At 42.3% G+C, this 26,384-nt stretch overlaps 1 protein-coding gene across 8 annotated transcripts in view; it reads right to left on the bottom strand.

The window, feature by feature from the left end:
• The window catches only part of LOC100136128 (retinoic acid receptor RXR-alpha-A), a 261,205-nt gene that overhangs the window by 52,087 nt on the left and 182,734 nt on the right, over positions 1-26,384 (bottom strand). For all 8 annotated transcript variants that reach the window (XM_090234575.1, XM_090234576.1, XM_090234577.1 and 5 more), the window contains exon 3: positions 18,535-18,773. In XM_090234575.1, the coding sequence (XP_090090701.1) occupies positions 18,535-18,773 (239 nt within the window). The remainder of the gene's footprint in view (positions 1-18,534; positions 18,774-26,384) is intronic.

Genomic DNA, 26,384 nt, shown 5'->3' with positions numbered 1-26,384 from the left:
ACCATGACAACTTCAACTATAACCAATACATGCTCTATTGATCTCCACTTGACAAGGAAAGGGTTGCATATAGCTCAGGTTAATGTATGTAGCCTTCCTAACAAAATACATGAGGATTTTAACTTAGTCAATACAAACAATATTCATATTTTAGCTTTGACCGAAACGCATTTAGATGCATCTGTAAATGATGGGCAAATGAACATTCCTGGATATACTACTAGAAGGGACAGGGATAGGATTGGCGGAGATGTGGCACTGTACATTCAGAATCATATACCTTTTAAGAGGAGGGATGCCCTTAATGCATATCAAATAGAGACACTATGGGCTCAAGTATTCTACCGGTCAAAAGTTTTAGAACACCTACTCATTTAAGGGTTTTCTTTATTTTTACTATTTTCTACATTGTAAAATAATAGTGAAGACATCACAACTATGAAATAACACATATGAAATCATGTAGTAACCAAAAAAGTGTTAAACAAATCAAAATATATGTCACGCCCTTTTTTTGGTTTTGGTTTGGTCAGGGTGTGATTTGGGTGGGCATTCTATGTTCCTTTTTCTATGTTTTTGTATTTCTTTGTTTTGGCCATGTATGGTTCTCAATCAGGAACAGCTGTCTATCGTTGTCTCTGATTGGGTTCCATACTTACGTAGCTTTTTCCCACAGGGTTTTTGTGGGTAGTTATTTTCTGTTTTGTGTTTCTGCACCTGACAGGACTGTTCCGGTTTTCGTTCATTATCTGTGTTATTTAGTGTTCAGTTGTAATAAAAGTATGAACACTGACCATGCTGTGCTTTGGTCCTCACCTTCTTCAACAGACAATCGGTACAATATATTTTATATTTGAGATTCTGCAAATAGCCCCTCTTTGCCTTGATGACAGCATTGCACACTCTTGGCATTCCCTCAACCAGCTTTGTGAGGTAGACACCTGGAATGTATTTAAATTAACAGGTGTGCCTTCTTAAAAGTTATTTTGTGGAATTTCTTTCCTTCTTAATGCATTTGAGCCAATCACTTGTGTTGTGACAAGGTAGGGGGGTATACAGAAGATAACACTATTTCATATAAGTCCATATTACGGCAAGAACAGCTCAAATATTGCAAAGACAAACAACAGTCCATCATTACTTTAAGACATGCAGGTCAGTCAATATGGAAAATGTCAAGAGGTTTGAAATTTTCTTCAAGTGCATTCGCAAAAACCACCAAGCGCTATGATGAAACTGGCTCTCATGAGGATCGCCACAGGAAAGGAAGACCCAGAGTTACCTCTGCAGCAGAGGATAAGTTCATTAGAGTTACCAGCCTCAGAAATTGCAGCCCAAATAAATGCTTCACAGAGTTCAATTAACAGACACATCTCAACATCAACTGTTCATAGGAGACTGTGTGAATCAGGCCTTCATGGTAGAATTACTGCAAAGAAACTACTAGTAAAGGACACTAATAAGAAGAAGAGACTTACTTGGGCCAAGAAACACGAGCAATGGATATTAGACGGTGGAAATGTGTCCTTTGGTCTGGAGTCCAAATTGGAGATTATTGGTTCCAACCGCTGTGTCTTTGTGAGATGTGGTGTGGGTGAATGGATGATCTCTGCATGTGTATTTATGGTGTTATGGTGTGGGAGTGCGTTGCTGGTGACACTGTCTGTGATTTATTTAGAATTCAAGGCACACTTAACCAGAATGGCTACCACAGCATTCTGCAGTGATACGCCATCCCACCTGGTTTGGATCTATAATTTGTTTTTCAACAGGACAATGACCCAACACACCTCCAGGCTGTGTAAGGGCTTTTACCAAGAAGGGGAGATTTGGAGTGCTGCATCAGATGACCTGGAATCCACAATCCCCCGACCTCAACCAAATTGAGATGGTTTGGGATGAGTCAAAACGCAGAGTGAAGGAAAAGCAGCCAACAAGTGCTCAGCATATGTGGGAACTCCTTCAAGACTATTGGAAAAGCATTCCAGGTGAAGCTGGTTGAGAGAATACCAAGATTGTGCAACGCTGTCATCAAGGCAAAGGGTGGCTTTTTGAAGAAACTCAAATATAAAATATATTTAGATTTGTTTCACACTTTTTTGGTGACTACATGTTTCCATATGTGTTACTTCAGAGTTTCTACAATGCTCTACAATGTAGAACATAGTCCAAATAAAGAACAACCCTTGAATGAGTAGGTGTTCTAAAACTTTGACCGGTAGTGTACATCTGCCTCACCAGGCACCCATATTGGTAGGATGTGTGTATAGACATCCTAGTGCTAAGATGTCCTATCTGGATGACTTATGCACTGGGTTTGAACAGGCTACAGACAGTAACATAGGTGTATTTATCTTGGGTGATTTTAGTATAAATTGGAAGGATCATATTTTAACTCATTTTAACATTTTAACTAAATGAATGAGATGTGCTGAGAGCTGTGGCTTGAAACAAATGGTTAATGATACTACTAGATCATCAACTAAGTTAGGTCACCGTTTGGACGCATGCATTGATCTGATCTTCTGTAATATACCATTGCAATGCTTAAAAGCCAGATCAATGCCAGTGGGCTGGACAGACCATAATATTGTGACAATAGCCATGAACACCAAGGTTCCAAATAAACCCCCAAGGATTGTGGTCAAGAGACATTTAAAAACATTTAATCATGAGCTATTTCTAAATGATTTGACTGCTGTACCCTGGGAGCTGATTTATCTAGAGGATGATTTAAATCACGCTACAGAATGCTTTATTGATTTGCTCACTGAGGTAATGGACCATCATGCACCAGTAAGAAAGAGGACAGTTGGGGCTCGTCCATCTCCATGGATTGATGATGAACTGCAGCCATATCTAAACTAGAAATTGATGAACAGAATTATGGAACACTACATAATTAGGCAGTTAAATTAAATCGTAAGAAAAAAAACATATTTTACGAAAATGCTTTTATTGATTGTTAAAATGATTCTGAAAAGGTATGGAATACAGTGAAGGGCTTACTTGATACATCTATTTCACCATACCCATCTAGTGTGGAGGTTGACGGGGGAACAATAACAAAACCAGCTGATATTGCCAATAATTTAGCAGTTTTTTTTTACAAAGAAAATTAATTTACTGAGCGATAATGTAAACACCCATTCTTCCAAACAAGCTATTGCCCAATGGAATGATGATCATATTATGAGCAAAACAACATGCTCTTTTAGTCTACAAATGGTGTCAGTAGAGGTGTTAAACCTATTGAAGTCATTACCCAATGGTAAATCTTATGGACAATGTTTTACTTCGCTATGCTGCTCCCCAGATAGCAGCTCCACTGAAATACATATTTAATTGGTCCCTGGAAAAGGGGACATTTGCAAATGTATGGAAGCATGTTAAACTGTGTTCTATCCTGAAAGACAGCAAAAAAACAAAACAATTACTCCTCCCAGTAGTCGACCAATCAGTCTGCTCCCTTCACTCAGTAAGATATTGGAGAATATTGTGAGTCGACAAATATGGGAGTACATGGAAAAGAATGATCTGATTACAGTCAATCAGCATGATTATCGCAAAAACCATTCCACTACCACTGCATTGGTGGACATGACTGACCATTGGCTCAATGCATTTGATTTAGTGGATCATGAAATCATTTTGACAAAATGAACGCATTGTGGGTTTAAGAAGGTAACATTGAATTGGGTACAGTCATATCTAACTGACAGGAAACAGTCATCCTATATCAATGGGTGATTTTCTTCCCATCATGCTTTAAACTGTGGAATACTGCAGGGCAGCTGCCTTGGGCAACGTCTTTACTCAATATTTACCAACAACCTTCCTTATGCTTTATCTGAAACTCAAGCTAATATATTTACAGATGATACTACAATTTATACAGCCAGACAATCAGTTCAACAGGTACAGCAAGCACTATAAGTAGATCTAGGAAATATCAGGGAGTGGGTTTGCTGGAACAAACTTGTTTTGAACACCAAGAAAACCAAGGTTATGTTGGTCTGTTCCACCAGGAAAAGGCCAACACAGCATGGGATACTATTAAGTATGGGGGAGTACAAATTGAGGAAGTGGCAGAAACCAAACTACTAGAGAAACCAAACTACTAGGAGTGCAGCTTGACAACTGCTTATCATGGTTGTCTCAAATAAATAATCTATGTAAAAACAATATTTTTAACAGCATGCTAGATCAGAAGGATAGCTAAATATTTACTGGGAAAGATTATTAAGCAAATAACCCAAGCATTGCTTGGGAGTCAGGTGAACTACTGTTCTGTGGTCTGGGTAAATGCATCAATTAGGAGGCTGCAGATTGATCAGAACAAAGCAGCAATGATTGTTTTAAGGTGGAGATGTGGTTTTTCTGCTGTAGTCAATCTCAATGCTCTTGGTTGGTCATCAATCAACAAGATAATTGAAAAAAACATGCTTATTTTATTTCATAATGTACACCATTTAAAACGGCCAAACTGTATTCACAACAGTATTCAGTTGGTAAGAGACAGACATTCAGTAAATACTAGGAATAGATTGTCCATCTGTGTGTTATCTAGACAGAAAAAATAAATAGGGAAAAGAACATTTCGATTTAGAGCAACTAAGAAATGTAATCATTTATCTGAGCAAACCAAAAACCTTACAATATATAAATTCCAACAATACTTTAGAACCATTTAAATATAATAAATAAGAAGGTTGTGTGGACTAAGGAATCAATCTATGTTATTAGACTGTTGAGTATTTATCTGGTCAATATGTCAGAGTTGTCACGCCCTGACCGTAGATTGCTTTGTAGGTTTCTATTTTTAGTTTGGTCAGGGTGTGATGTGGGTGGGTATTCTATGTTTTGTTCTATGTTTGTATTTCTATGTGTTTGGCCTGGTATGGTTCCCAATCAGAGGCAGCTGTCAATCGTTGTCTCTGATTGAGAACCACACTTAGGCAGCCTGGTTTTGTCCTTGAGTTGTGGGTAGTTGTTTTCTGTTTTGTGTGTATCACCTGACAGAACTGTTTCGTTCTTGTTATTCCTCATTGTTATTTTGTTTAGTGTTCAGTTTTCATTAAATTTACAACATGAACACTTAGCACGCTGCGTTTTGGTTTACTCCTTCCACCAACGAAAACTGTTACAAGAGTATTATGTCTGTTTGTAACAGTGTGTTATATGTGAAAATGTCATCGTATTATAAATTGTATTTGACTGTTTAAGGACTCTTGGAAGATTAGTTCAAATGAGGACAAAAATAGATCCTAATCAAATAAAATCTCTCCCTCTTTCCGCCTCTCTCTCCATCTCTATCTGCCTGCCTCTTTCCCTCTCTCTCTTTCTGCCTCTCTCTCTGCCTGCCTCTCTCTCTCTCTCTGCCTGCCTCTCTCTCATCTTTCTTTGCCTGCCTCTCTCTCCATCTCTCTTTGCCTGCCTCTCTCTCCATCTCTCTCTGCCTGCCTCTTTCCCCCTCTCTCTGCCTGCCTCTCTCTCTGCCTGCCTCTCTCTCCATCTCTCCCTGCCTGCCTCTCTCTCTCTTTCCGCCTCACTCTCTCTGCCTGCCTCTTTCTCCCTCCGCATCTCTCTCTTTCCGGATCTCTCTCTCTCTTCCTCTGTATGCCTCTCTCTCTGCCTTACCCTCTCTTTATCTGCTTCTGCCTGCCTCGCTCTCCTTCTCTCTCTGCCTGCCTCTCTCTCTCTCTCCGTCTCTCCATCTCTCTCTCTCTCCCTTGCTCTCTCTGCCTGCCTTTCTCTCTCTGCCTGCCTTTCCCTCTCTGCCTGCCATTCTCTCTCTCTCTCTGATCACACGATGTTCACAACCCTATCATCAGTCAATGATTAGGTAACATAAACATAATAATAACATATTGGCAACCAACCCAGGCGCTTATTTATAACATATTTACGGCATAATAATCAACCAAATGATACTTCAATCACAAAATAATTTCAATCTTAATCATGAACCAATAAATAACAGCATAATCTTGAATAACAATCAAATGATAAACCACATAATAGCGACATTATGAAGCGACGTGTTTATTTCTTGGACCTGCTTGTTAGATATGATAAACCAAAGCCCAGTCCCTGACAATCACTGACTGATGAGAAAATGATATGAGGGAGAGAGCTAGAGTCAGATGCAGTTGACACTGACTGTTTTCACATTTCCAAACTAAAGAGCCTGGTTAACCGTTCAGCATAGAAGTCACATATGATGAAGATATGCCAATTTCCAAGGGCCTTCAGGCTTGCAGAACAAAATGGCCTCCAACTTCACTGGAACAATTTACAAGGTCAGGAGGATAATTGGGAGTTGTGCGATGGAATTAAATTGGTCCGGAGCGGACAATACTTTCCACAAGGTCAATCTGAGAACTGTACTGTAGGCATCAAGGGAAATATGGATGGAATGATCTTGTGCCAGTGTCATATTGAATTAGCATCAAACCAACGCTTCTACAAAGCGATGAGTACTGTCATGACAACTCACAAAGGAATCCGGTGCTATTCAGTGTTTCCTCAGCTAATACAATAACAAGTAATGTGTTTGAAATAACTGCTAATCCTAGAATGAAATTAAACCAATAAAGTTGAATTGATGGACAGTCCTCTGATGATTCAGTTGGTCCCTCAGTCCAATTTATCATTGCTTCTATATTTGTGATACACCACCTGGATTCGGTCCAACGCAGCAACATTTGAAATTGTGTTTTTTAAATATTTTTTACATTGGATAAAAGTAGAGACTCCAAGCTAGAAAATGGTATAACATACACTGCAGTTGAGGAAAAAATGGGAAAGCAATTCTGCTTTGAAAGTTGATAAACTTGTAACCAACCCACTTTTGAGAAAATAGCCTGTGAATGTTTTGGTACACATATTGGAGAGCTCTTCTTTGTCTACGCCCATTCAGCATCGTTCAGAGTTGTTCTTAAGCCACCGATCTCTTTAGGGATTCACAGTGTAGTAAACAACCAAAGATTGAAAGTAGTAGTAAAAAGTTGTAGTAAAAATACACTTTATCTAGTCCTTGGCCTACATCCTAATCTGACTTTGGTGCAGGTCATGTTGTTCTTCACATTACAGTCTCTGGTAAACACACACTATATCAAATCAAATCTATGTTTATTTGCCACATGCACCGGATACAGAAGGTGTAAATGATACAGTGAAATGGTTACTTGCAGTTTGGAATATTTTCTTTAGACATGTAGCTAGCTAGCTAAACAATGAACCATAATCCCAACTGTAATGCTGTTTTCAAAACAACTGGGACCTCGGAAATCTCAGACTTTCGAGCGGTCAAAACAACTGGGAACTCTAAAAAAAACGAGCTCCGAATGCTCATCCAACTTGGAAATCGTACTCGGGAACTCGGGCCTCTTTCTAGAGCTCAGACTTTCCGACCTGAAGATCACTGACGTCCTGATTTGACCTCGTATTTTTCAGATTTTCCAGTAGTTTTGAACGCGGCAATACTACCATGCATTAATCTGCAGGTAGCTAAAGCTAACCAACTAGATTAAATGTTAGCTAGCTAGCTAACATTATGCTAGCTAACAGTAAGCTTTAACTTGCAATGAAAACAACTTTCTGGCAAAATTAGAAACGTACAATATCTGAAAATGTAGCTAGACTCTTACCCGTATACATGGATGAACGCTTCTCCCTCTCTGTCATGGATGCCATGGTTACCCTTAGTTTGAAGATGTATTCCGGAGACAGGTGTTTTATACAACAGCCTTCTGTGTGTTATCTTTTTGGACTGTCTGCATTTGGCAATCATCTCTCTGCTTGTATTTGTATCTGCCAAGGCAGCAGCTACTCTTCCACACGGTCCAGCAAAATTAAGGCAGTTAATGCAATTTAAAAAACTTTACAATACTTTCACAGACCGTGTGCCCTCAGGCCCCTACTCCACCACTACCACATATATACAGTACAAAATCCATGTGTACATGGATGCTGCAACGTCTGGTTCAATTAAAATGTTTTTACCTAAATCAGGGTTTTCCTCATTATCTGATTCATTTTCAGACCAATCTTAACTCATCTCAAGGCATGTCCAGCCCATCCATTATCTCAGCCAATCATGGGTAGCGGGGTGGTTCTTGTTTTTTTAGGTGGCTCAACCAACTAGGCTTGTACTTTTACAATTGTATTCGTATTTACATACGACATACACGTTTGTCATTAAGGCACATGAAAGCTCACATGTTCCAGATGGCATTTTTGCCACAAAAAAATATTTATTTTTATTAAAAATATAAGCATAAGCCTAGTTTCTTGAAATGGGTCAAATGTTTTCCTCCATCGACTGTAGAGATACTATGTATGACTAAACAACATTTTCAGGGTTAAAAGCCCTAGTCTGGACTAGGGCTGTTATGGTGACTGTATTACTGCCACACCAGCGTACACGAGTCATGACCGCAGTCAAAATCCACATGACCGTTTAGTCACGGTAATTAGGCTTCTCCAAAACTGTGCTCTGATGCTGCTGATGGTCATTAGTAGCCCACCAACTTGTGAACTGCCAGTCACTAATGGCCTGGTACTCAGTGATCTATTGTCCCTCTAATCACTCTGACATCAATGCAAAAGCATGTTGCGCAACCTTTCTATAGGCTAAGCAATTTCGTGAGAAAAGTTTTGATGGCCTCTATTTAAAAGAGGATGATCCCATCAGCTTCTATGGGCTACGACTACTATACACTATATACACAAAAGTATGTGGACACCCCTTCAAATTTTGGGGATTCGGCTATTTCAGCCACACCTGTTGCTGACATGTGTATACAAACAAGCACACAGCCATGCAATCTCCATAGTAGAATGGCCTTCCTGAAGAGCTCATTGACTTACAATGTGGGACCGTCATAGGATGCCACCTTTCCAACAAGTGAGTTCATCAAATTTCTGCCCTGATAGAGAGTCCCTGGTCAACTGTTAGTGTTGTTATTGTGAAGTGGAAACGTCTAAGAGCAACAACGGCTCAGCCGCGAAGTGTTAGGCCAGACAAGCTCACAGCCAAATGTTGAAGCACATTACACGTAAAATTTGTCTGTGCTCGGGTGCTACATCCACTACTGAATTCCAACTGCCTATGGAAGCAACATCAGCACAATAACTGTTTGTTGGGAGCTTCATGAAATGAGATTCCATGCAGCCACACAAGGCTGCATGGAAATCACTATGCGATATTCCAAGTGTTGGCTGGAGTGGTGTAAAGCTCGCTGCCATTGGACTCTGGAGCAGTGGAAACGCATTCTCTGGAGTAATGAATCAAGCTTCTTCATCTGGCAGTCCGACAGACAAATCTGGGTTTGGCGGATGCCAGGACAATGCTACCTGCCCCAATGCACATTGCTATACTGTAAAGTTTGGTGGCTGAGGAATAATGGTCTGGGGCTGTTGTTCATGGTTCGGGCTAGACCCCTTAGTTCCATTGAAGGGAAATCTTAAGGCTACAGCATACAGTGACATTTTAGACGATTCTGTGCTTCTAACTTTGTGGTAACAGTTTGGGGAAGGCCCTTTCCTGTTTCAGCATGACAATGCCCCCATGCACAAAGCGAGGTCCATACAGAAATAGTTTGCCGAGATTGGTGTGCAAGAACTTGAATGGCCTGCACAGAGGCCTGACCTCAACCCCATCGAACACCTTTGGGATGATTTGCCAACTGTGAGCCAGGCCTAATCGCCCAACATCAGTGGCCAAACACACTAATGCTTGTGGCTGAATGGAAGCAAGTCCCTGCAGCAATGTTCCAACATCTAGTGGAAAGCCTTCCCAGAAGAGTGGAGGCTGTTAAAGGAAAAAAGGGGGGACCAACTCCATATTAATGCCCATGATTTTGGAATGAGATGTTCAATACTATGTTCAATACTTTAGGTCATTTAGTGTATTTATTTCTCAACTTTCCTAATATTAAGCACATTGCTCGCTTTACAACAGGAATATAGCCTACCTGGCTGGCATGAAAATGAACAGTGGGAAAAGTGTCCTCCATTCGCTATTTAAGTGGATAGATGACATGTATTTTTTGTCCTGCCCCTGTTCCAACAGGTGTATGATAATGGTCCATTCTAAATCAAATCAAATTTAACACATATATTATTTAGTATAAAGTGCCTTGCGAAAGTATTCGGCCCCCTTGAACTTTGCGACCTTTTGCCACATTTCAGGCTTCAAACATAAAGATATAAAACTGTATTTTTTTGTGAAGAATCAACAACAAGTGGGACACAATCATGAAGTGGAACGACATTTATTGGATATTTCAAACTTTTTTAACAAATCAAAAACTGAAAAATTGGGCGTGCAAAATTATTCAGCCCCCCTAAGTTAATACTTTGTAGCGCCACCTTTTGCTGCGATTACAGCTGTAAGTCGCTTGGGGTATGTCTCTATCAGTTTTGCACATCGAGAGACTGAAATTTTTTCCCATTCCTCCTTGCAAAACAGCTCGAGCTCAGTGAGGTTGGATGGAGAGCATTTGTGAACAGCAGTTTTCAGTTCTTTCCACAGATTCTCGATTGGATTCAGGTCTGGACTTTGACTTGGTCATTCTAACACCTGGATATGTTTATTTTTGAACCATTCCATTGTAGATTTTGCTTTATGCTTTGGATCATTGTCTTGTTGGAAGACAAATCTCCGTCCCAGTCTCAGGTCTTTTGCAGACTTCATCAGGTTTTCTTCCAGAATGGTCCTGTATTTGGCTCCATCCATCTTCCCATCAATTTTAACCATCTTCCCTGTCCCTGCTGAAGAAAAGCAGGCCCAAACCATGATGCTGCCACCACCATGTTTGACAGTGGGGAGGGTGTGTTCAGGGTGATGAGCTGTGTTGCTTTTACGCCAAACATAACGTTTTGCATTGTTGCCAAAAAGTTACATTTTGGTTTCATCTGACCAGAGCACCTTCTTCCACATGTTTGGTGTGTCTCCCAGGTGGCTTGTGGCAAACTTTAAACAACACTTTTTATGGATATCTTTAAGAAATGGCTTTCTTCTTGCCACTCTTCCATAAAGGCCAGATTTGTGCAATATACGACTGATTGTTGTCCTATGGACAGAGTCTCCCACCTCAGCTGTAGATCTCTGCAGTTCATCCAGAGTGATCATGGGCCTCTTGGCTGCATCTCTGATCAGTCTTCTTCTTGTATGAGCTGAAAGTTTAGAGGGACGGCCAGGTCTTGGTAGATTTGCAGTGGTCTGATACTCCTTCCATTTCAATATTATCGCTTGCACAGTGCTCCTTGGGATGTTTAAAGCTTGGGAAATCTTTTTGTATCCAAATCCGGCTTTAAACTTCTTCACAACAGTATCTCGGACCTGCCTGGTGTGTTCCTTGTTCTTCATGATGCTCTCTGCGCTTTTAACGGACCTGTGAGACTATCACAGTGCAGGTGCATTTATACGGAGACTTGAGTACTCACAGGTGGATTGTATTTATCATCATTAGTCATTTAGGTCAACATTGGATCATTCAGAGATCCTCACTGAACTTCTGGAGAGAGTTTGCTGCACTGAAAGTAAAGGGGCTGAATAATTTTGCACGCCCAATTTTTCAGTTTATGATTTGTTAAAAAAGTTTGAAATATCCAATAAATGTCGTTCCACTTCATGATTGTGTCCCACTTGTTGTTGATTCTTCACAAAAAAATACAGTTTTATATCTTTATGTTTGAAGCCTGAAATGTGGCAAAAGGTCGCAAAGTTCAAGGGGGCCGAATACTTTCGCAAGGCACTGTATGTAAAGACCAGATTAAATTAAGAATAGTCTGATGGGTGACAATATTAGCCTGTCACTTGTGAATGATGTATTATCACTTGTGAATGATGTATTATCACTTGTGAATGATGCCCAGCTTGTGCAGTAAGTCAAGGAACAGCACACGCGTTTTTTTTTGTTTTTTAAAACTTTTTCAAATCATAGTCGCACACATTATGTAGCCTAGCCCATAGACCTATATGTTTTGATAAGGTTTGTATCACAACTAAAGTGGCCAAATACACTCCAAACATAGCCTATAGGCCTAGGAACAGGTTAGAGAGCACATAGCCTACAGAGCACATAGCCTACAGAGCACATAGCCTACAGAGCACATAGTTTACAGAGCACATAGTCTACAGAGCACATGGCCCACAGAGAAGATAGCCTACAGAGCACATAACCTACAGAGCACATGGACCACAGAGAAGATAGCCTACAGAGCACATAGTCTACAGAGCACATAGCCTACAGAGCCTAGTGAAACATGTTTTTATAAGCTTAGTCATTGTGCAATCACGTGAAAAAAAATAGTTTTGACTGGCCACTATTTAATTAAAAGAGGATCCCAGCTTTCTCGTGCTGCTATATTTTTTGCTCAATTCTGAAAAGCAAACACATGAATCCACTTTAAAACATAGTAAACACAGGCTGCGTGTGAGTTCCAAGTTTGGACAAGATCCTTTTCACCATAAAAATGCACCTACATAATTAAGCATTCCATGCATCATCGCATTTGCAGACATACGTAAGACGGCCTACTATTTCTAATGTGATGATGAATAGATTGGATAGTCATCATTTAGGCTAATAATATAACTCAATCACTGTTTGCAAAAAAATACTGTTCAATGCATGACTGAGCGCGTATAGCGTAGAGTAGGCCTGGGCTACATCAGCTACGGTTCTTCTTTCTTTGTATGGGAAAAACGTGGCCTTTCATAAACACATTTCATGCAATTCTACTACACTTTATACGACTGGAGACATTAGCAGAATCTTTTTTAATACGCCAAATAACGGTAGCCTACTCTGCTGACACTGACAAACAGATCAATAAAAACTACGATGTCCATATACTAGACCTACAAGAACGGAAGACATACAATTTGACATCCATCTAAACTGGAGGAGGAAATTATTGTAAAAAAACGAACTTTTAAGTAGCACTGACCCAACCAACAATGATAAATAGTGAATATGTGCAGTGCACACTCACCAGGGATATTTCTGATGCTCTCCTGTGGTGCCAATAAGATAGGCTATACTGTTGTTCGCTCAATTTAGTTGAGAATTTGTCTTTTCATTGTCTTCTCTTTACAGCAATAACCATTTGCTTTCCAAACTGTTTTCCCACTAATGTATTTTGAAATATTGCGATATGCCTGGCTTGGCCTCTCAGAAAACACAGTCGCAACTCAGCAATAATCTGCCCAAATTGCGTACACTGTTTTTCCTTTCGACTGTACAAAAAGATCAAAACAACTTATTATTTCTAAAAGGAGCTAATGATCCTCTGTGGCCAAATGATGCCTTAGTAGCCTTTTAAAAATGATTTCATGTATTTCTGTATAGACAGGAGTAAGCAAATTAAGATATATAATTTTGGCTATTTAATTTACTTTAGGGAAAGTTTAGCTTCCTCTATCCTTATGGGTGTGCTGCCTATGATTGCACATTAAAAACATAACCGCACATAACCTCCATTCGCTATTCGAGTGCATTTTAAATCAAAAATAATTCCACCCATAGGCTATATGTAAAGAGCAGATTAAATGAAGATTAGTCTGATGGGTGAGAATATTATCAAGTGCATGTCAAATTGTGAATGAGAGACTGATGACGGGTGAAGAAACAGAGCAGAGCTCATGCCTTTTATGCAACCTTTTTCAAATCATCATTAGAGTCGCATCATGCAGCCTTACAATGTATTAAAAATCAAAACATAAAGCCTAAAGTTTGTATCACACCTGAGGTTGCATAAATGACTCTAAATGAAGCATATAGGAGGACCTGATTCTTTGTTAACCACTCAACACAGAATGTGAATGTGCACTCTGTCACGCCCTGACCTTAGAGATCCTTATTATTCTCTATGTTTGGTTAGGTCAGGGTGTGACTCGGGTTTTTGGCCATGTGTGTTTCCCAATCAGAGGCAGCTGTCTATCGTTGTCTCTGATTAGGGATCACATATAAGTTGTCATTTTCCTTTTGGGTTTTGTGGGATCTTGTTTTTCCTGTCTGTACCTGACAGAACTGTGCGCTTTCGTTTTCACTTTGGTTATTTTGTTTGAGTGTTTTTTTGAAAATAAAAATCATGAACACTTTCCACGCTTCGCCTTGGTCTACTCATTCTGCCAACGAGAGCCGTTACACACTCCTTCAGAAATCGTTTGGAGAACATATCCTTTCTATTTTACTCAGCTATGTTCAATTGTATTCTTCATACTATTAAACAATGCTATGGAATTCTAAGCACATTTCATCTGCTAAATGAACTAGTTTAGCCCACAGCCATTTGACGTAGCCAGATCAGGATCTAACATAAGGACAACTCAGAGTGTGCTATTCTGTTCTGAAATAGGCTACATTTTCTTCATATCATGTTTCTTTAGACTTGTCTAAAATAAATCATGGCTTTATTGTGATGGTGTAGGCTATATTAAATGGATTTATTAGGCTTTTTAAAACGTATATGTTCCAATGGTCTGCATCAGCGGCTTGTAGACTAGGGTGAAAGCCAGGAGATGCTAAACGTGTTTATGTTATTTGCATGACAATAAACGTCTGACAAAATGTAATGACTGCCACAGCCCTAGTTTGGACACATCGTTGCTGAAAACAATCTGTTGGAAGCTCGATTTGCTGCTTGATTTGTTGTTTTCTCTCTTCCCACAAACCCCAGGCTCAATTATGAATGTGAAATAATAAACACAGACATGTTCTTCATTAGATCCTGTATGAAACAGTCTGAGACAAAGCCAGAGCTTGACTCCTAGTTGACTCCTGTATCCTAGTCTCCTAGTAGACTCCTGTATCCTAGTCTCCTATTCCACCCACTCCTAGTTACAGACCACAGTTCTTTAAATTTGGTCTGGTTTAATGGTTTTTAAGAGCAGCTTATATATGTTTATTTTAGGTACATATAAGCATTCACTTTAAGAACCATTTAGGGTATGTGGAGTTGTGTGTGTTGTGGGTGCTGTAGTGGCTCATTTTGAGTTTGCTGTGTGTGTGTGTGTGTGTGCGTGCGTGCGTGCGTGCGTGCGTAGGGTCAGACTGTCTTTGCCGTTTTAAGTTGTAAAGACCATGCCACCAGATGCAAATGAAGCCCTCAGCGGCCTTATGGGTAGGTTTAAAATAAATGTGTTGCCCCCCGAGGCATTTCAGTTAGAGGGGCCTCGGGGCCAGTGTGTGAAATCAAACCCCGGTGTTGTGATTTCTTCCTCTCAGAGTAGCCTCCCTCAAACACAGCTGGCCTTCACTGAGGCACATATGGACACAGGAGGTAGACGCATTACCATGCATGTACACTGAATCTGGTTTAGGGGTTCAACTCAATCCCTGTGCTATGTGACTGCAACTCTGGACCAGTAATTGGGTAAGATATTTGTCTGGATAAGGACTGCATGTAAACTACATACGTAGGTGCCATTACCCTGTAAGTGCATGGCGAGAAGCAGAACAGCTCAGGTAACTGCTACCTAGAGATGACTTTGGGTAAAAACATATTGGCCTGCCCATTTGGTGTGATTGACGTAGCATGGGTGATGGTAACTGCTCTCCTGGGACTCTCCACATGGCTCCATTGTGTGCCCATTAGGACCATGTCCCCATGATGTCATAGTGCGTGGCTGGTGCCTACACCAGCTCTCATCAAAGACCAGCACAGTGGAGTGGAGCTTTATTACTCCCACACAGGAAGGGGCTGCAGTCCACTCTGCTCTCCCCCACTCCATATATACTATATTATAGCAGTGTGTTTTTCCCCAGTCTCCTAGCGACCCTTACCTAAACAAGATGTACCAAAACGGGTGCATGACATCACCGCAGGCACATTTATACGTTATAAAGAGCATTCTATTTCTTGTAAAACATTTACACCTTTTTTTGCATTAGTATGGCCTCAGCTCCAGAAATACACACAACAGGCTTTGTGTTAAGAGTTGTGGGCCTGTACGTCCCAGTCTTTTTGGAGTGGAACATTGGAGGTTGGACAGATAGAAACAGGAGTATTTGTTTCTCCAAATGAAACGGAAAAGCACTCGGTATCTGCCACTGGTTTCAGCTCTAACTGAGGACAGAGGATCCCTTTCCACAAAAATGACAGCCAGACAGCATTGTCTATTGTCATTGGAAGTGTAAAATGGGTTCCAGTCCTGGGTAATCTGTGGTGGCTGTGATAGAGTGATGGCTGTGATGGCTGGTCAGAGGCCCAAACTCAGAACAGGACTGGACAATTTCTTACGGGCAAGACTGTGGTCTTTTGCTCCCCCCAACCTACCTCCCCAAGAAATGTCTCCCAGAACATTCCAGAAAGGGGGTATAATTCCAGAAAAGACTGTAATAATAGAGAAAAAAACACTGAAAGAAAGAAAGACATGGAGAGAAAGAAAGAAAAGGTATCAGTTTCGCCTAAGAGAGGAATGTTCTCCCTTGGGACAATGCAGACGATATTTTAATCTTAAACCATTTGCGGTGCAAAAAGCCGGCTCACTGAATTAATGTCAGTCTGAGCACAGACATACCAAACTTGGTGTCGCTAAAAAAGACAAAATAAGACCTCAGCTGGAGGTCCAAGGACACAGTCAGCCACTAAGTTTGCCTTGGTTCTGGTTCTGGTTCTGATCTGCGAGTTGGACTGACTGATAAATGTAAGATGTGGCTAGTCTTAAGGACGGGCTGATCTTCTACATGTGGTTTGATGGCTAGAATACAAGATGGTTGACAACAACAAAAAAAGCAGTTAATATCCTTTCCCATGACACGTCCCTCTGGGCACTGTATGTATGAATATTAATGTGTGTGTGAGGTAGCGAAGTCTCTAAATTGTGTGCACGTGAGCCTGTGTTTGTGTGTGTCCAGTGTACTGTATGTGTGTGTGGGAGGTCATTGAAGGTGGGGTATCCTGTTGCGGATCCTGGGAGGTTAAATACAAGAGGGCACAGAGAGTGTCAAACTCGTTCCGCCCGACCACTCCTGAAAACCGCCAGTCAGCCGAGTGGTAAGAGCATGAGGCATCTGCCGTCTGACTCAAATCACCTTCCATCAGAGAAGCTGTGCCTCGTGACCGCAGGGCCACACCACCTTTAACCCTCCAACAGCCCTCTCTAACTAACTGTAGACACTCACCACCTACCAGTCATCTCACTAATCTCTCTGTAAACAACTGTAGCCACCACCCTTACCAGTCAGCCACCATCCTCTCTAGTCAGCCAGCTACTAGTCAGATCCAACCCTCACCAATTACCACCTTCCACCCTCACCACCTACCAGCAACTGTCCCTCTACCCAAGATTTTCCAGTTGTAAGTTTCATTGAGTTTATCTCTGACTGAAAGAGGAGGTGAGTGCATGTTGGCGCTGAATCATCCCGGAGAACAAATCACTCAAACCTTCTCTCTTACAGACCTTGAAATGGACACGGATCCGAGCAAAACCAACAGTAGCCGTTGCTACTGTACCAAACATTATATTCACCGCATATTGAAAAGGCACCACCGGGATCGAGTCCACATTGCAGATGAAAGCACAGGAATTAAGAAGCGGAGGAGGAGAGGAGGGTCGCTAGGAGGTGGGGCTTTCTTTCTAGCAATGGAAGAAGAATGCAGAATTTGGTTCTCTCTCGGAAAGTGCCCTTAATCCACACTTAACTCTATTACATATGGGACGCTTTGGTTAGGAGCGCAAAAGCCAGGGAAAACCATTCCAACAACAGCGCATCGCTGACTCCCTATTTAACACAATTATTAGCAAACACAAAAAGGCTGTTACTGCATTTTGGGGAAACGTTTTTAGATTTGGCTTTGAAAGGAAACTGGGCCACAGGAAGCTTTGATGTCTTAATTATGCTTTTTTTCACCACCATAGAAACTGGGGTGCTTATTGATGGAACAGAAGAGAGAGAGGGTAGGACAGAGGGAAGGCGAGAGAGATAGGAGACAGACAGCGAGAGAGAGAGAGAGAGAGAAAAAGAGAACGAGAGAAAAAGAGAACGAGAGAGAATGAATGAATGAACTAATGAAAGTGTAAATCAGAGAGAGAAAGGGAGGAAGGAACCCAATAGCAGGGAAGAGAGAGGGAAGTAGGGTGAGAAAAAGTGGAAGAGAGCAGAATGGGGTGAGAGAGAGTGAAGAGATCAGGTCAGAGAGGGAGAAGAGTGAGGGATAGAGCTTGAGTATCAAACTGTGAAAAATAAAGGGTCATGGAAGAGCCCCCCATGCACCACAGGGCCCAGTACTAGGGACAGTTGATTTACGGTTGTCTGCGGGTTGGTCAGGCAAGTGTGTGTGACCGGCATCTGTGTACTTGCTATTGGGTTCCTTCCTCCTTTTCTCTCTCTGATTTACACTTTCATTAGTAAATTCATTCATTCTCTCTCGTTCTCTTTTTGTCTCTCTCTCTCTCTCTCTCTCTCTCTCTCTGTCTCCTATCTCTGTAACATCTGTGATGTGTGTGTGTGTTTGTTATACAGGTATGAGTGTGTGTGTGTGTATGTGTTTGTGTGGATCTGTGACAGGCCTTACCTGGGGGCTGACACTGGGGCCGTAGCCCATGCCGGGCGAGGACATGGAGTGTGGGCCCATGGGGGAGCTGATGACAGAGAAAGGCGAGCCCAGGCCGTTCATGGGAGAACTCAGGGTGCTGATGGGAGAGTGCAGGGAGCCCGAGGGCCCCATGGAGGACGGGCTGAGCAGGGATGGGTGCATGCCCCGGTGGGACGTGGGAGAGCCCAGGGGAGATGAGGTCACCTGGCCTGATGAATCTACACAGGGAGGAAAGAGAAGAAAATGTTTCAGAATAAGCAGCGTCATTAAGACGTATTTTTGGCATTATCAACATCAGCATCATCAACATTATTTTCAATGTACACTCAATGAGAGCAGTCTGTTATATTAATCATTACCACAACTGTCTAGCGGTATTAACTTGCAGTAAAAGCCTAGAACTTTAGGATCTATTATGTCCCATACATTACACTGGATGTGATGAAAGACACCTTGCATTATAATTGTGGACAGCTGAGTGTAGCCATCTAATGGCTTGGTGCCTGAACATTTCACAATCAATCCCATCTAATCTACTTCAATGGCCATATAGCAGCAATCTGCACAGTCACAGCTTGTTATGCTTCTCCCTGCCCACCTAAACCTCAAGCCTGAGCGGCTCCTTTGGTTGTCTGCAGAGACAGAGCCACAACCCTGACCTTTTCACATAATAGCTGAACTTGAGCTCTGCTCGGCTCGACCGACCGACCGACCGACCCACCCACCCACCCACCCACCCTGAGTGCACAAAACATTATGAACACCTGCTCTTTCCCTGACATAGACTGACCAGGAAAAGTCCAGGTGAAAGCTATCCCACTCTAAAGGTTCTTCACGAGAGAGCCTTCCTTTACTCCCAATATGTTACTCACTGGCCCCTCTCTCTGTGTCCCTCTCTCTGTGTCCCTCTCTGTGTGTCTCTCTCTCCATGTCACTCTCTCTCTGTGTGTCTCTCTCTGTGTGTGTCTCTCTCTCTGTGTGTGTGTGTGTGTCTCTCTCTTGCTCTGTGTGTGTGTGTGTCTCTCTCTCTCTCTGTCTCTCTCTCTCCTGCTCTCTCTGTGTGTGTCTCTCTCTCTGTGTGTTTCGCTCTCTCTCTCTGTGCGTGTGTGTCTCTCTGTGTCTCTCTATGTCTCTCTCTGTGTGTGTGTGTGTGTGTGTGTGTGTGTGTGTTAATCTCTGTGTGTGTGTCTTAATTCAATTAAAGGCACTTTATTGGCATGGGAAACATGTTAAAAAGCAAGTGAAGTAGATAATAAACACAAGTGAAATAAACAACACAAATGAACAGTAAACATTACACTCACAAAAGTTTCAAAAGAATAAAGACATTTCAAATGTCATATTATGTGCAAATAGTTAAATAAACATAGAGTTGAAGTCGGAAGTTTACATACACTTAGGTTGGAGTCATTAAAACTCGTTTTTCAACCACTCCACAAATGTCTTGTTAACAAATTATAGTTTTGGCAAGTCGGTTACGACATCTACTTTGCGCATGACACAAGTCATTTTTCCAACAATTGTTTACAGACAGATTATTTAACTTATAATTCACTGTATCACAATTCCAGTGGGTCAGAAGTTTACATTCACTAAGTTGACTGTACTTTTAAACAGCTTGGAAAATTCCAGAAAATTATGTCATGGCTTAATTTGAGTCAATTGGAGGTGAACCTGTGGATGTATTTCAAGGTCTACCTTCAAAGAAAGTGCCTCTTTGCGTGACATCATGGGAAAATCAAAAGAAATCAGCCAAGACCTCAGAAAGATAATTGTAGACCTCCACAAGTCTGGTTCATCCTTGGGAGCAATTTCCAAACGCCTGAAGGTACAACGTTCATCTGTACAAACAATAGTACGCAAGTATAAACACCATGGGACCACGCAGCCGTCATACCGCTCAGGAAGGAGACGCGTTCTGTCTCCTAGAGATGAACGTACGTTGGTGCAAAAAGTGCAAATCAATCCCAGAACAACAGCAAAGGACCTTGTGATCATGCTGGAGGAAACAGGTACAAAAGTCTCTATATCCACAGTAAAACGAGTCCTATATCGACATAACCCGAAAGGCTGCTCAGCAAGGAAGAAGCCACTGCTCCAAAACTGCCATAAAAAAGCCAGACTACGGTTTGCAACTGCACATGGGGACAAAGGCCGTACTTTTTGGAGAAATGTCCTCTGGTCTGATGAAACAAAAATAGAACTGTTTGGCCATAATGACCATCGTAATGTTTGGAGGAAAAAGGGGGAGGCTTGCAAGCCGAAAAACACCATCCCGAACGGGAAGCATGGGGGTGGCAGCATCATGTTGTGGGGGTGCTTTGCTGCAGGAAGGGCTGGTGCACTTCACAAAATAGATGGCATCATGGGGCAGGACAATTATGTGAATATACTGAAGCAACATCTCAAGACATCAGTCAGGAAGTTAAAGCTTGGTCGCAAATAGGTCTTCCAAATGGACAATGGCCACAAGCATACTTCCAAAGTTGTAGCAAAATGGCTTTAGGACAACAAAGTCAAGGTATTGGAGTGGCCATCATAAAACCCTGACCTCAATCCTATAGAAATTTGTGGGCAGAACTGAAAAAGCATGTGCGAGCAAGAAGGCCTACAAACCTGACTCAGTTACACCAGCTCTGTCAGGAGGAATGGGCCAAAATTCACCCAACTTATTGTGGGAAGCTTGTGGAAGGCTACCTGAAACGTTTGACTCAAGTTAAACAATTTAAAGACAATGCTACCGAATACTAATTGAGTGTATGTAAACATCTGACCCACTGGGAATGTAATAATTTTCTCTACTATTATTCTGACATTTCACGTTCTTAAAATAAAGTGCTGATCCTAACTAACCTAAAACAGGGAATTTATACTAGGATTTAAATGTGTTTGGCTGAGGTGTATGTAAACTTCCAACTTCAACTGTAAATATGGGTTGGATTTACAATGTTGTTTGTTCTTCAATGGTTGCCTTTTTTTCTTGTGGAAACAGGTCACCAATCTTGCTGCTGTGATGGCACACCCAGTTTATATGGGAGTTTATCAAAATTTGATTTGTTTTAGAATTCTTTGTGGATCTGTGTAATCTGAGGGAAATACTGTATGTGTCTCTAATATGGTCATACTGTCACGACTTCTGCCGAAGTCGGCTCCTCTCCTTGTTCGGGCGGCGTTCGGCGATCGACGTCACCAGCTTTCTAGCCATCGCCACTCCATTTTTCATATGTCCATTTGTTTTGTCTTGTTCCATACATACCTGGTTTTCATTCCCCAATAAAACTACATGTATTTAGTCCTCTGTTCCCCATCATGTCTGTGTGTGTAATTGTTCATTGTTAACGGTGTATGTTCACGCGCGATACTTTTATAATTTATGTTCCGTGTTTTTGGGCACTTAAGTCATTTTTTGTGCCTATTGTTGAACGGAAAAAAGTGTGCCTGTTTACTCTACTCTGCTCTCCTGCACCTGACTTCGCCTCCCTTACACAGCCTTAACACATACATATGGCAGGAGGTTAGGAAGTGCAGCTCAGTTTCCACCTCATTTTGTGGGCAGTGTGCACATAGCCTGTCTTCTTTTGAGAGCCAGGTCTGCCTACGGCGTCGTTTCTCAATAGCAAGGCTATGCTCACTGAGTCAAAAACATAGTCAAAGCTTTCCTTAAGTTTAAGTCAGTCACAGTGGTCATTAATGTGTCAAGTAATTATCTTTTTTATTTTTTCATGATTTGTTTGGGTCTAATTGTGTTGCTGTCCTGGGGATCTGTGAGTTCTGTTTGTGTTTGTGAACAGAGCCCCAGGACCAGCTTGCTTAGGGGACTCTCCTCTAGGTTCATCTCTTTGTAGGTGATGGTTTTGTTATGGAATGTTTGGGAATCGCTTCCTTTTAGGTGTTTGTAGAATTGAACATCTCTTTTCTGTATTTTGCTAATTAGTGGGTATTGGCCTAATTCTGCTCTGCATGCATTATTTGGTGTTTTACGTTGTACACGGGGGATATTTTTGCAGAATTCTGCATGCAGAGTCTCAATTTGGTGTTTGTCCCATTTTGTGAATTCTTGGATGGTGAGCGGACCCCAGACCTCACAACCATAAAGGGCAATGGGTTCTATAAATTATTAAAGTATTTTTAGCCAGATCCTAATTGGTATGTCAAATTTTATGTTCCTTTTGTTTGGAATAGAAGGCCCTTCTTCCCTGGTCTTTCAGCTCATTCACAACTTTGTGGAAGTTACCTGTAGTGCTGATCTTTAGGCCCGAGCTATGCATCGTTTTTTGTGTGCTCTATGGCAATGGTATCTAGATGAAATTTGTATTTGTGGTCCTGGCGACTGGACCTTTTTTGGACAACCATAATTTATTATTTTTGCTGTCAGGCCTCAGGTCTCGCAGAATCTGTGCAAAAGATCTAGGTGCTGCTGTAGGCCCTCCTTGGTTGGCGACAGAAGCACCAGATCATCAGCAAACAGTAGACATTTGACTTCAGTTCTAGTAGGGTGAGGCCGGGTGCTGAAAACTGTTCTAGTGCCCTCGTCAATTCGTTGATATATATGTTGAAGAAGGTTGGGCTTAAGCTGCATCCCTGTCTCATGCTACGGCCCTGTGGAAAGAAATGTGTGTTTTTTGCCAATTTTAACCGCACACTTGTTGTTTGTCTACATAGATTTTATAATGTCGTATGTTTTTTCCCCAACACCACTTGCCATCAATTTGTATGCCAAATTGAGTCAAAAGATTTTTGGAAATCAACAAAGCATGAGAAGACTTTGCCTTTGTTTTGGTTTGTTTCTTTGTCAATTAGGGTGTGCACAGTGAATACATGGTCTGTCGTATGGTAATTTGGTAAAAAGACAATCAGACATTTGCTCAGTATGTTGTTTTCACTGAGGAAATGTATGCGTCTGCTGTTAATGATAATGCAGAGTATTTTCCCAAAGTTGCTGTTGATGCATATCCCATGGTATTTATTGGGGTCAAATTTGGCAATTTTATAGATTGGGGTGATCAGTCCTTGGTTCCAAATATTGGGGATGACATTAGAGTTTAAGTATAGCCAATTGGGATTTGTGGTCTGTAAATTTTATCATTTCATTGAGGATACCATCAACACCACAGACCTTTTTGGGTTGGAGGATTTGTATTTTGTTCTGTAGTTCATTCAGTGTAATTAGAGAATCCATCTCTCCGTCTCTCTCTCTCTCTCACACTGTCTCTCTCTCTCTCGCCCCCTCTCACGCTGCATATCTCTTTCTCTCAAATCTTATTTCCGTTCTCTCATTCTCTCTCTTCCTTTCTCCTTCATGCCTCTTCCTCTGCTACCTACTTTGTCAAGGTGGCTAACAACATAAGCTGGCTTTCAGTGCAGTGCACCTTCAATAAGAACTTGTCCTCAGATTTCCACAAACAAATGTGTTTGTGACACTCCAATTTCCATGCTGGAGACCTGGAGGCATTATGCAGTGATTGAGAGCAGGTCTCATCCATCCTGCCATGTTTCATAAGGGGCTGAATTCCTCCGTTTTATGCACAGCAAAATAAAACTGATGGATTGCTCAGTAGGTGACAGTTGAGAATAACAACGAGTCCAGTTGGGAGCGTTCTCCAGCAGAGCTTTGTCTCACTGACGTCACAGGCCGGTGTGTGTGTGTATGTGTGTGTGTATTGTAGTTACTTCCTCAGTGACAGGGGGACATGGTGGGGAGGCTTTGTGCCCCTTGGTCTCTCCTGATCAGCAGGCTTCCTAGCAGCAGCCAGGTTGTCTGCTCAGCCAAACACTTCCCCTGCGTCCTGCTCTCTTCACGAGCACTTCCTGCAAACACGCCACTACCTCACAGTCACACGCACACAGGCTGGGAGGGAGGGGCGGCCCTATCCACTCCCAAATAAACACAAAGCCATTTAATGAATGGCCAACTACATCTATATCAGTTCTAGAATGAATCCTCGGACTGAAGATGTTCAAGTGTTTCCGTCCTCATAGTTACATTTTCTTCCTAAAATAAAATCAGCCCAATTCCTAAAAAAGCTCTGCCTGAGCCAGCACTTCCCCAAATCCATCCTCCAATTGGGTTTTAATTCAGGGAGATAAAGCAGGCTGTGGTATTAGGGCTGCCAGTCTGTCATTGTGGGGCTTCGGCGGAGGGGGGGGGGGGGGGGGGTTGCAGGCTAGCTGACAGAGATAGGAGAAGAGGCCCAGGTTGAGGCAGGCAGGCAGGCATGCAGGCCCACCCTCAGGTTGATGTGAGAGAGCCTTTTTCTCTCTCTCTGGCTGTCATCAGGGGACCAGGGCTCATTGAAGAGACCAGCGCAGGAGGACTAAAGAACATGACTGTATGGCTGCTGAGTGCTGACCATGCCTTGCATCAGGTCGATTCTGTGTTTAGTCCTAAGTGTATGACTCCATTTAGTTTAGTTAACCTAATTTATTATAAATGGTTACATTGTGCTGTGTGTGTGTGTGTGTGTGGGGGGGGGGGGGGGGGGGAGAGCAGGATTACAGATGGATGAAGCGGGCTCTGGCTCTAATCGCACAGCTGGTGGGAGAGGGGACAGCCAGAGGGGGGGGGGGGGTTTCCTACGACAACTGCAGTCTCTGACACCATGATTGCAGAGTGACACTGCTGAGCTGACCACTTTCATACTCCTCTTAAAAGACAGCAGGAAGAATCAAATCAATATATATGGTGCTTCTGCCCTGCTACTACTGGGTCTATTGAACCTGTATCAGCTAAGACTACCTGCAGCTCCTCCCAGCTCTACTAGCCCTCTACTAGCAGCTCACTATGCTTTCATTCCAGCTCCTGTTGTCTTTCACACTCGTTTTTGTCCCGACCTGTTGGGCTAGAAAGTGAAACATGTTTTACATGCCCTCTAAGGAAACAGGGCAAGCTCCAGCAACTGTTTGTACTACCTGCACCACGCATAAATATGCTCGCAAGATTAGATAAGAGAGTGTAAAAGAAAGCTGGAGATGAGGGAGGGAGTGGGGTGGAAACGGTGGCAGCATCCAAAACATGTGTGGCAGGCGTCCAGGTCCCCTCTGTGCCAATACAAAAGGTTGACTCATGTTTTGATGGGGAATAAAAGTGTTTGAGTTCTCTTGTTCTGAGAGGCTTTCAGCCTTGCCTGCCTGTCCCAGGCAGTTGATTGGCCCACGCTGCTGGGCACACAAAAGCACAACTGACAGATACAAATGAGCAAATTAGGGCCCATCTCAAAGGCAGGCGCCGGCAGAGTTCAACACTAAACCCTCCACACGGGCAGGACTCTCCCTTGTGCTTTCCCTCTTCCTCCCTCCCTACGTATATGTGATGTCTTTGTAGAAACCAACCAAGTCCTCTCCTTCAGCTGATGTGTAACTGCATTATTTTTTTTATAGAATGTGATAGGAGCTGAGACGGAAGATGTTGGTGGCTCTCAGTATTCTCATTCTGTAACAGGAGGCCTGACACTATACAAGAGTCGGACTGGGAGCAGGCTGGGAAGGGGAGTGGGGTGGGGGGTGTCCCAGAGATAAACGGAGGGGGGGGGGGGGTGTCAGGGGAGCACACCCCCAGAGACATGAAGGAAGGGAGGGAGGGAAGGAGAGCCTCCTTAGAAGCATGGCCCGGGACCTCACACAGCAGTGGAAGACTGCCAGAGACCTGACTGCATGACTAATGTCTGCACTTGAAAAGAAATTGGGTTTGTTTATTAACTCTCCTATCTCTCTCTCTCTCTCTCTCTCTCTCTCTCTCTCTCTCTCTCTCTCTCTCTCTCTCTCTCTCTCTCTCTCTCTCTCTCTCTCTCTCTCTCTCTCTCTCTCTCTCTCTCTCTCTCTCTCTCTCTCTC

This window comes from Oncorhynchus mykiss, chromosome 5 (genome assembly GCF_057628025.1).
Source record: "Oncorhynchus mykiss isolate SJ-2025 chromosome 5, ASM5762802v1, whole genome shotgun sequence".
Classification (NCBI taxonomy): domain Eukaryota; kingdom Metazoa; phylum Chordata; class Actinopteri; order Salmoniformes; family Salmonidae; genus Oncorhynchus; species Oncorhynchus mykiss.
The sequence above is the reverse complement of the archived record's forward strand: the minus strand, read 5'-3'. Positions and strand labels throughout refer to the sequence as shown.